General features: G+C 32.5%; 1 protein-coding gene across 1 annotated transcript; it reads left to right on the top strand.

Moving 5' to 3' along the window:
- The first annotated feature begins 3,902 nt into the window (after positions 1–3,902).
- LOC129270697 (F-box/LRR-repeat protein 12-like) lies at positions 3,903–10,622 on the top strand. Its single transcript, XM_064106550.1, has 3 exons — positions 3,903–4,084; positions 4,810–4,967; positions 6,433–10,622. Exons 1-3 carry the CDS (start codon positions 3,959–3,961, stop codon positions 7,391–7,393), a joined length of 1,245 nt encoding a protein of 414 aa, XP_063962620.1. The 5' UTR covers positions 3,903–3,958; the 3' UTR covers positions 7,394–10,622.
- Positions 10,623–11,282: the final 660 nt, after the last annotated feature.

The following is an 11,282-nucleotide window of genomic DNA, read 5'->3' as shown; positions in this document are numbered from 1 at the left end:
TTTACTCACAAGGTGTATCAATTGTTTTCAATTATGCATATTAAAAAAAATGTGCGACTCCACGTGCATAATCTCTCTCGAAAAAAAAAAAGATGATAAAGAAACTAATTTAAATATAGAGACAATAGGTAGAAAAGTAAAGAAAAAAAGAATAAAAAAGAAAACGAAAGGGAAAAGAAAAGAAAAGACAAGAAACGAAGAAAAAAGAGCAAAAGTCAAAAAGAAAAGAATGAAACAGTAAAGAAAGGAAAAGAAAATCAACTACGAAACGAAAAGTAGATGAACAAAATATGAAAATAATAAAAACAAAACGGAAAAGGGGATAAAAAATAAAGAAAGTGAAAAGAAATCACGAGGGAGAACTAAGAAATAATATTAGAACACGAGAAAAGAATGAAGAAAAAAATTACATGAAAAGAAGCTAATCGAATAAAAACAAAAGGCCGTTAAAATAGTGATTTATTCACTGGCTGCCACGCAGCCAAACCATCGAAAAAGAAATTACGCCACTAAGTTAGACTTATGAATATTCATATTACCCTTTCTCGCATGCCTCATACGATAGCCTTTTGTCAAAGACTTCTAGTATATTTCTATAGGATTCTCAGTGAATAAACAGGGTGAAATTAATAGGAAGAGCGTATTATAAACGTATTATAATCGATTATTATTTTATTTTTTGTTTTTATAAGGATTAGGCTATTATTTTTCTTTTGTTTTTGTTTTCTGCTAGCACGAAGATAAAAATCAATTTATCTCGTTGCCTCGTCAAAAGGCTATATCGATCCTCCATTGCTTCCTGTACAAACGACTTTTAATGCACACCGGCAAAATTTTCCGACGTTTTTGCTTCGTTTTGGGGAATTATTTCGAAGTTTTGAGGGCCGCCCATATTGCGCCTTAAGTTGTAAGTATGTATTGATTCCTTTGTAACAGTTTTGTGCAATTTTATGTATTTTTGATTGATTCCCGATGCTCATCTGGTTTGATCTGGTGAGCCGGGGTGAATCACAACGCAGCCCGAACACAGTACGTGTTCGGGCTGCCGCAGTAAAGGAAATACTATTTTTCTGCATGATAAATCGAGTGCGTAGCTTTAGGACCCCTTCTAGTTCTACATCGTGCAGCGAAATTAAGAGGTGTTCGGAAAACACGGCGGGATTTTCGTATTTGTGAGTATTGTGATATTTTCTTCTTGATTTATGATCTTTAGAATGTTTGCCACAAATCAGTGAAAGATCATTTGTTTGAATATTAAAATTGGCACAGTTTTTATCGTTTGTAAACAAAGTGCGTAGCTTTAGGTCCCCCCATCATACTAGTATAGTTTCTTCAGATACATCCCCCCTCTCTCATACATCCTCAGCTTCTATATTTACTCTACCCTTTTAGGCCATATTCTCCTTTTTCATTTTCATGTCTTAATTATTTCTATTAGTATTAATGGGGTTTTTTCCCCTCGCCCCTAGGCCTAGCGGATTTACAATACTAGTTACACCATATATATATATATTTTTTTTTTGCTTTATAATATATACTTAAATGTCTTTTGCACAATATCAGTTGTTCCCCATTCTTTCCCCTTTATTCCCCACTCTTATGCACCAGGGGCGGTATTCTGAAAACGTTCTTATCTTAATTTTGTTCTTATCTACGTCACGTTCTCAAATTGGTATTCTGAAAACGTTCTTATCTTTTTCTTATCTTTTGTTCTTATCTTTTTCTTATCTTGCTTTCCATCCTATGCTGAGCACGTAAATTTGTTACACGCGCATAATACAAAAGCGCGCTAAAAAGATAAGAACAAAATAAAGATAAGTGGTATTCTGAAAACGTTCTTATCTTTTACGATATTTATGATAATATTTAAGATAGCTAGAGGGTTATCACATCTCACGATGTTCGCGTTCTTTCTTGCTAAAAAAAGGTGGCCACTGGTAATAACATGTGTTCTTTCCATCCTTTCTTTTATCCACCCTTTATTTTGTTTTTCACCTTTTTTTCTATCCTTTTGTCTTTCTTTATCTATTTTCAATTTTTCTTCCTTTATATCTGTCTATCTTTCATTCTTCATTTATATCTTTTGCTTTATTCTTTTGAATTTTTTAATCTCTTCCTTATTCTTATTTTACTTTGTTTAATTTATTCTTCATCTTTCTTCCTTTTTTATTTTCCTTTTTCGTTCTATTTCTTTCTTTCTTTGAATTAGCCTTTCTTTCGATTTCTTTCTTTAGTCTTTATTTTTGCTTTAATTTCTCTTTCAATTCATTTTCCTTTTTTCTCTTTTCCTTCACCTTTTACATTTTTTTGTTCCTTCTTTTTCTCTTTCTTTTTTTTCTTTCACTCGTTTTTTCTGTTTTTTCAGTTTTTTATTCCTTCATTTTATCCTTTTAATCTTTTTTTGGTCCTTTTTCGTTTTTTCCTTTAAGTTTCTTTCTTTCCTTTTCTTCATTTAAGTTCTTTTTGCTTGCTTTCTTTCGTTTACTCTTTCATTATTTTCTGCTTTCAATTGTTCCTTTCATTTTTTTTAAAATTTCTGCTTCGTTCTGACCCTTTTCTGTCTCCTTTCTTTCCTACTTTCTTTCTTCCTGTTTTATTCTTTATTCGTACCTGCTTTATTTACTTTTTTTCTTTACTTCCTTTCTTTCTTCCTTCCTTCCTTCCTTCCTTCCTCCCTCCCTCGCTCCCTTTCTTTCTTTCTTTCTTTCGTTATTGTGCACGTGTCTCGAAATAATAATCAGTCATTGCGTATAAAATGCCTATTTCGCGCAATGCGCCAGAAACAGTGTTCGCGCAGTGCCCATGATATTCTCTTGACATAAGGAACGCTTCTATTGGTTAAACTGACAATATAAAGCGCATTTTGATTGGTAATATCCTAAAAATGGGCGTGTTGAAGATAAGAAGGAGGCAGTCCTTACAGAGATAAGAACGCGTTAAGAAGATTTTCAGAATACCGATTTGCAATGATTTTAGCGTCTTCTTATATCTCAATGAGATAAGATAAAAGATAAGAACAAAGATAAGAACATTTTCAGAATACCACCCCAGTTTATTTTGCCTTTCTTTGTAACCTGTTTGACCCACCTCTCACTAATTCTCTTGTTATTCATCTATTCCTCATACCCCCTATCACTGTTTTGTTCCAGATCCTGTTTGATGTTGCCTGCCCAATTATCTTAATCCATCATAGCTTATTAAGGTCTTTTACTGGCCTTACACTAACTTCCCTTCGTGTCTGCCTACTCCTTTGCTTTCATCCCCTTCTCTAACCTGATTGGTCATCACAACTCTCTAATTAATGCCCTTTTTGTCTCCTTGTTTCTAGTGTTGCTGTTGCATTTCTATGGTCTATATTATGGTTGTTCCACTTTATATGTTTGTCATTTTGCCTCCGACGAAGATTCTGCTAGGATCAAAAGCTTAGGCCCCTTTTGACTCTAATTTACTCCAAATGTTGGCTCTCTTATTAGAAAAGCAGTTTTCAGCATCTTTTTTTCTGCCATTTAAAAAAAGTTGTTAGAATTAGTTTAAATAATAATATAATAATAAATAATATAGGAGTTGTATAGCGCACGTATCCACCTTGCTAGGTGCTCAAGGCGCTCCTATATTATCCCGCCTAAGCTAGTCTACCGATTCTGGTACGCACAGCTTTTTTGAGGAATTACTTCCTGCCGACGCGCCCACATATTTATATTTTGATTTGTGATGTCATTTCCAAGCAGCTTTCCCATATGTCATGTGGTTATTTAAAAAAAATCAATGAAATGTCATTTTCTAAAAAAACTTGGAAGTGGCTTTTATTGTACCTTCAGTATCAAAAGATTGATACTGGATATTCCTCAAACCTTCACTGTATATTTTTTCTAGTATTTTTTAAACTAACTTTTTGTCAGTGTATACAGTTTCCCCTTTTACAAATAAACATTCTGTGGATTTCATTGCAGATTTCAAAATGCCTCGGTCCAAAGATAAAGAGGATGCGTTAATGAATAAGGCTCTAAGAACCACCAAGACACCTTGCAATTCAGCAGCAAATTCTCTTGATGTGAATGCCGTCTTGGATCTGGGTGATGTGTGTGTGAGTATGGATGAATCATTATCAAATATAAATTAATTTAAGTTAAAAATACTAAGGCCTACATGCATTTGGGACAAGGATACTGGACAGCTGCTCAAACACGACATTACAATTCATCAAAACTCTAATACTTTGTAACTCTGAAAATTCATAACTTTTGTTATATTTTGATGGATTTGTGTCAAAATTGAACTCTAATATTGAAATGAACTTTATATCAGAGCAAAATGGTTTCATCTTCAAAGTACCCCTATTCCGTTTAATTTTGAAACAAAATATATTTTGCATTTTGTAGCTACCATTTATGGAGTTCGACTCCATAAGCTGGTATATCAGTGGCTGTAATCTGATCAGATTTGGGGATCAGAGATGGGTCTTGAAGACCATGTTTCATTCTCACAATAATATAATATAAAGATCCAATAGATAAATAAAAATTATACTTGATCCATGTATTATGAGAGTGTTGATCTGATTGTACAAGTACTGCATGTTAGTTTAGAAGTTAAGTGTGCAGTACTAACTTTCTGGCAATAACAGAAACATAGATTTTGATCAAGTGCATACTAGTGCAGCTCAAGAGCCTATCTAGTTTTGTATGAAAAACTTAAAAGCGCATAAAGAGCAGAGCTGAATAAACATGAATGAAATTATAAACTTATTTTCTCCACTATAATAGTAAAATTATTTGATAGTTATTATTGATGACTACTTTTTGTTGTCAGGTTGATTCTGATGTGTTAACACCCCAGAAGGTTGCTGATCACCTATCAAGTGCAATTGATAGTGAGATGGGGGAATGTCCAGTAAGATCCATGCCTGATAGTGTTATGCTACAGATACTCGGATATCTATCTGTAAAGGATCTCTGCAGAGCTGCCTGGTAAGACATCTTATCGGCTATTCCACGGTTACTCACGTTACATTTGGAGACACCTTGACTCATACTTGAGAGCTGTAACTCCATTATTATTGATAGGAACTAAACATCTCTTTATCACAACAGAGTACGCAGTCTGACTATCCTTTGTATAAAAACAAAACTTGGGAAATTTCATTATGCTCCTGGCAAATCTTTGAAATGTGTCGGTTACTCATGTTACATGAATTGGACATGCATAAAATGAAAAGTGGACATAAGTGAAAAGTGTCCTCATGCAAGGCTTTATGAAAGTTGATTATATCCATTTCAAAGAAGTATATTAGGGAGACAAATTTGTATATAATTAAAAAATAAAGAACACGTGGTTTTTACTAGGGGTGCAGATAAAGTGGTTACTCATGTTACGGTTCAGATAGGCTATATGTACAAAGACACATTGAGCTCGTGTCCACCAACCTATGGAATTGCCCTTATCATGATTGTTAAACTGACATCGTTTTCAAAAAGTATTCTAAGGGGGGTGTTGCAAGAAAATATTTGCAATCAATCACAAATATTCTGTTGCAATTTTACAATCGATTAATCACTTTTAACTATATCAAATCAGATTACACTCCTTGTTTTGAGCAGATTAGCAATCAATTGCAAATTTACAATTAATTGCACGGCATATGCTTGATTTTGGGAACAAAAATAGACTTGCAACTGATTGCAAGTTTCTTGCAACGCCCCATAAGACACACAGATTGACTAAACCTATGAACCAAATATCTGTTTAAAAAAGTGTTAGAACAAGAATATATTTATGTTCATAAATATTCACACTTGAACATGGTAAGCACCTTAGAATCCAAAACAGCAACAACAGAAATCTTATAAAATGTTTGTATTAAACAGTCATACTTCTCTGGTATCACAAATTAGTTTTTTTTTAAAAGTCACATAAAAAAGTTAAACTTTGATCATGTTTACCTCAACATTTGTTTGTGTTTACTGAAACCCTCTTGGATGGTTTGTGAAAACTAAAGATATATCAGTGAAATGCCTGTACAGAAAACAAGAAAGAATAAAATGAAAAGGGGTAGTCTGACAATGTCATCTACTCACCATTTCTTTCGTAATTTTAAAAATAATTTGAATTCACTTGTTAATGTAATTTGAAATAAAGTTCGATTCTTCCCTGAGCCTGTGGAAGTGCCATTACTGTACATGTGCATTCGATGAAGAGCTTCCTCATTTACAAATTCATATAACAAATTTACAGAGAAATAATGTGTGTGTGCGACATCATCGACCATATGTATCAAATTCGTATACCATAAGTGTGAGTTACATGCTTATTGATATTTTCTGAAAGTAAGTTACTCAAATTCACTTTTCCATTTAATTGTTTTCTTTGTATTCAAATTTTGTTGAGGTAGACTTGACCTTTTCATGAGAACTTTTGTTTGTTGTATTCATGCAGTGTTTGTAGAGGGTGGAACCATCTGGTAAGACAAAAACCACTGTGGAGAGTAGTGGATCTTTCACCTTACAAGATCAGTCTGGTCAACATTCGTAAGCTAGTCTTTGCTTACTTCAGTGATTCCCTACGTAGCCTCAGTCTCGGTGGCTTCCTCTCATCAGTCAAGAATACAGAGTGTATCTCAGACTCTTTGCTTCAAGAACTTGGAAACCGCTGCCCAAAGTTGCAAGAACTCTGCATCAGAGGGGCTGATTTATTGAAGGCAAGCTCAACCAACCTGCCACCAAAGTTGCAGACTCTGAAGTTGATATCATGCAACTATCCCACGTTTTGGCTTACTGCGGCATTTAAACAGTCTAAACTTGATTCGCTACAGCATCTGGACATGACTTGCTCTAATGGTTTTGGTAATCGAGACTTAGAATCCATTACACCTGCTCCTATGACATCTGTTCTTGTTCTGAAGTTAAGGAACTGCTATCGCATCACACCACGAGGGACAAGTCGCATCACAGACAACTTTCCCAACCTGAAGGAGTTAGACCTAAGCAAGTTGCCTCAGAACAATGAGACCCTCCAGAAGATTGGTCGTAACCTGACACAGTTAAGAATCCTTAGACTTCATCAGTGCACCAATAGTGAGAATGTCCTCTTTGATTTACACCATCTATCACCACTGAAGCAGCTGGAAGAACTTGATGTAAGCACCATGCCTGATAACAGCCCTTTCTCAGAATCACCTACCTATGATGGTAATGTCCTTGCTGGCTTAGCCAATTCTCTACCTAAATTGAAGGTTCTGTTGGTGTCCAAGAATAAACATTTTACAGAAGGCCATGTACAGAGAGTTAACAATGGTTGTGTAATGCATCAAGAAGAAGGTGATGCTAGGGCTATGTGGATGATTGGTTTCTATCCACATGACAGGTTGATCACAGCAGCACAACAACAAACCCATTGACGCCCATTCTATCATTTGCAATGAAATCTGTTATTTATAAGACAATTTTTTTCCCAAATGTCTTCATGGCAAATTGCACTTTTCCGACAATGGTAAAAATCAGATGCGTAATGAGCCAATCAGTTTGAGAGGGCCAGACATATCATATTGGGTAAAGTTTCTTTAAAAAACGAAGTGAGCGAATGAAGTGAGAGAGCAAACATTTTTTCATCTTTTGATTAAAAAAATCTCATTTCGTGAAAAATTTGTACCTAATATTCAGAAAATAATATAATATTTTACTCCTTTTGCTTTCCTTTTTTTTCTCACCCCCTCCTTTTTCTTGGTTGTTATTTTATTTTATTTTTTTATTCATTTATTTATTTCTATTTTTTTTTTGGGGGGGGAGTCTTGGGGATGGTGACATCCCCCCTTCCTGTACACCAGTATTAAATATTAAATAACAAGTGGGTCATTTGAATGAATAAAAGAAAACAAACATAACACAAAGATATCTTTAATAAATTATATCAGATAAATAGGCAAACAAGAGAACAGATGTTACATTCTTTGTACATTTATTTCCTTTTTATTTTTGTAGGAAATATCAAGTATTTCATCTCAAGTTTTTTTTTTCCATAAAGCTCTTGATTGATTCATAGTAAGGAATTTCAACTGTTCTAAAGTCGAGTCTAATGCATTATTCCATTTCATTACTAAATATGCTTAATCCCCAAAACAGTTGTGATGTGATGGATATTTCAATGTGCTTTATTTGGTTAAATTTCTTTTTTTATAATTTATTGATTTTACATCAGAATTTAATTTAATCGGGTGCCCAATCAAAATAGAATATCTGAATATTTTTATCTTGTTTAAATAAAATGCCTTCTTAATCATGGAATGGGCTGAAAAAGTCTGGATATAATTCTTGTCAGCAGCTTTCTAATATCCATTCGCAAAATAAGCAAAGCTAATCTTAAACGGCTATTTGAATAAAAATAATCACATTATGGAGAGAGGTTGCAAGATTATTTTCAATTAAGATCTTAACACCCCGAAAAATGCCATACATAATTTCTAATGGGTAAAAAATACATTTTAATGACTACTATGCATTTGGAATATTGCATTGTTCCATGATTCTTGAGGTAAGCTCACATTACAGACCTTTTAGCTTTAGACAGGCTTTTATATCTTTAATAGGAATTATACCATGTAAGTTATATCAGGAGTGTAAGAATAATTAGTACCAGCAATTAGTACCAGCAAATGCCACTGTGTATTTGAATTTGAAATGGAAAATGATGATATAAATAATAATATAATCAGTTTGTCAATTAAAACTTTTTTCTCTTGATTTTCAATTTCAATTTCAATCATGGTTTATTTCGTATAAAAACAATACATGTTACACAGCCAGAAGGCAGAAGTTAGCATGTTTACAATAAAATGTTCACAAGTCATGGATAAAAGCAACAATTACAATTTAAACATGTAATGTACATAGATAATAAATAATTTTTAAAGAGCAAGTGTACATAAAAATTCATGAAATATAATAAAAGAGAATGGAAAAGAAACTGTAAATACAATACTAAAAGTGATGAATATTAGACAATTAAAAATTCAAATATCAATTGGATTGAAATGGAGACTAAAACAATGGCAAAAATTTGAGTTGACTTCAAGGGTATGAAAGTAGAAATTTATTTAGAATTTAGTAAATCAATGAAATAAGGTATTGCACTTTTTCTAAAACGATCTGTTTTGCATTTTATCTGAGCAAAGTTTGGAACATTATGAATAAATGTTACATACATTAAAAAAAATCTTTGAGACATAAAAGTTCATGTTGAAAGGTTGAATTGTTAATAAAGGTCAATTCATCCCCAGAAAAATGTTGATTTGAATCAATAGAGAAAAATCAAACAAGCGTAATGCTGAAAAATTCATCAAAATCGGATGTTAAATTAGAAAGTTATGACATTTTAAAGATTTGCTTATTTTTCACAAAACTCAGTGACATGGAAATGAGAGAGTTGATGTCTCTCATTCGTCGTCTGTTATATTTTTTATTGTTTGAATTATTTGATACTAGGACCAACTTGACTGAAGTTACTGAACCATAAAATGTTAAAACAATGATAATAATGCATGTTCAGAGAGGATTAAAACTTTGTTTCATATGACAAGGAGAACATTAAAATATTTCAGATTTCATATAATGAAATACACATGAAATAGTGAGTGGGTGATGTCATCAGTCCCCTTATTTGCAATTGGACCAGGATGTTTTCCTTTTAACTGTTTTGTGAAATGAAACTTTAAAATGTCATTACTTTCTTATTGTACACCCAATTTTGATGAAATTTTCATTGTTATGCTTGTTGGATTTTTTTCCTTCTTATTCAAAATAACTTTTTGTGAGAATGGACCTGTCCTTTAACAAGGAGATTAGATATTTTAAAAAATTATAAGACAAAATATATGTATATTGATTTTTTTTTTTTTTTAGTATGAAATAATGTGTTAATATATTCATTTTAATTTTTTATTGAATTTTTAATTCAGGAAATTAAACATTCTAGAGAATATACTCATGCCTGAAGCATTAGAGCAAATATTATAGTCAATGGTCAAGCTGTTTCAAGATCAATAGGCCTATGTTTTATTGTCCAGCCTTGTTTGGTAAATTACTTCATGTACATGTCAAAGAACATGTAAATTTTAAGTCTATATATTGTCTTCTAAAGATAGTGAAACCTTCGTGTCTGTTTAACTTTGAGTTTGAAGTCTAGATGTTTTTTGTTACTTGTGTGTAAAGTGCCATGTAATGGATAAAATAGATAATATAATGGGTGTTTCACAGATTTGACTAAGAGTCGCACTTAAATGCCGACGCGTATATGATATGCAACGTGCAATCTTATTGAATAATACCCAGTAGTTTGCGTCCTCTTGGCATGGTCTGACCAATGCGGTTGTGCCATTTATAATGCACGCAACTACGGTAAGCAAGTGCGACTTTAAGTCATATACATGTATGTAAGTCTTTTTGAAACACCACCCTGGAATAGTATTCTTTATCATTATTTTATGTTTCATTGCCATGCAATTTGTGAATGCTTAATCTTGCATAAATTTATCTCACTTATCAAAACCTTGTATCAGTTAGTGTATTTTGAAAGTTGTCTTGTGATTAAAAAAACTGTTGTAAAAGTTTACAATAGTTCATAATATACATGTATATTACCATGCACAATTTCCTGTGATCTCTCTGTCCATTGTAAATTGCATAAAGTTATTTATGCCTTAGTTCATACTTCAAACCAGAATAGGAGATGCCATTGTTCTCAAATAGCGTCTCCAGTATTACAAATTGTTACAAAGTTCAAAACATACCGTAATAATTTCTCCATCAAAATATTGATTGTAAGTTTATCTGTAATCGTCTAATATGTTAATCATGTGCCACTTTTAAATCCATGATTTAGACTTTAGATCAGAAATTAATTTTTAAAAAGCAACATATTTTTTACATGTATGTAGGTATGAGTGTTGGCATTGTGTAATTATTATCCCATATTTGATGGGATTATCAGTCTTCCTAATTTGATTGATGGAATTTCTTCAATGAAAAAAAAGAAGGTAGAAGGAATGAAAGTACAGAAAGAGTTGAAGTGATATGAGAAGAGGATGAATAGAAGGATAAAACGGAGAATGAAAAATGGAGGATATCAACCGCTGACTGAGTGATAAAATGACCTCACATATCCCCCTGGAAAATATGAATTTATCTTATATGTATAAATGATGATAATTATTATGATAATCACAATAATCCTAATAATAATAATTGTAATTTATTATTATTATTATGAATCATTTATATATTGCTTAATACAAT

The sequence above is a fragment of the Lytechinus pictus genome, chromosome 11 (genome assembly GCF_037042905.1).
Source record: "Lytechinus pictus isolate F3 Inbred chromosome 11, Lp3.0, whole genome shotgun sequence".
Lineage (NCBI taxonomy): Eukaryota > Metazoa > Echinodermata > Echinoidea > Temnopleuroida > Toxopneustidae > Lytechinus > Lytechinus pictus.
Note: the sequence above shows the minus strand (reverse complement) of the source record. Positions and strands in the feature narration are given on the sequence as shown.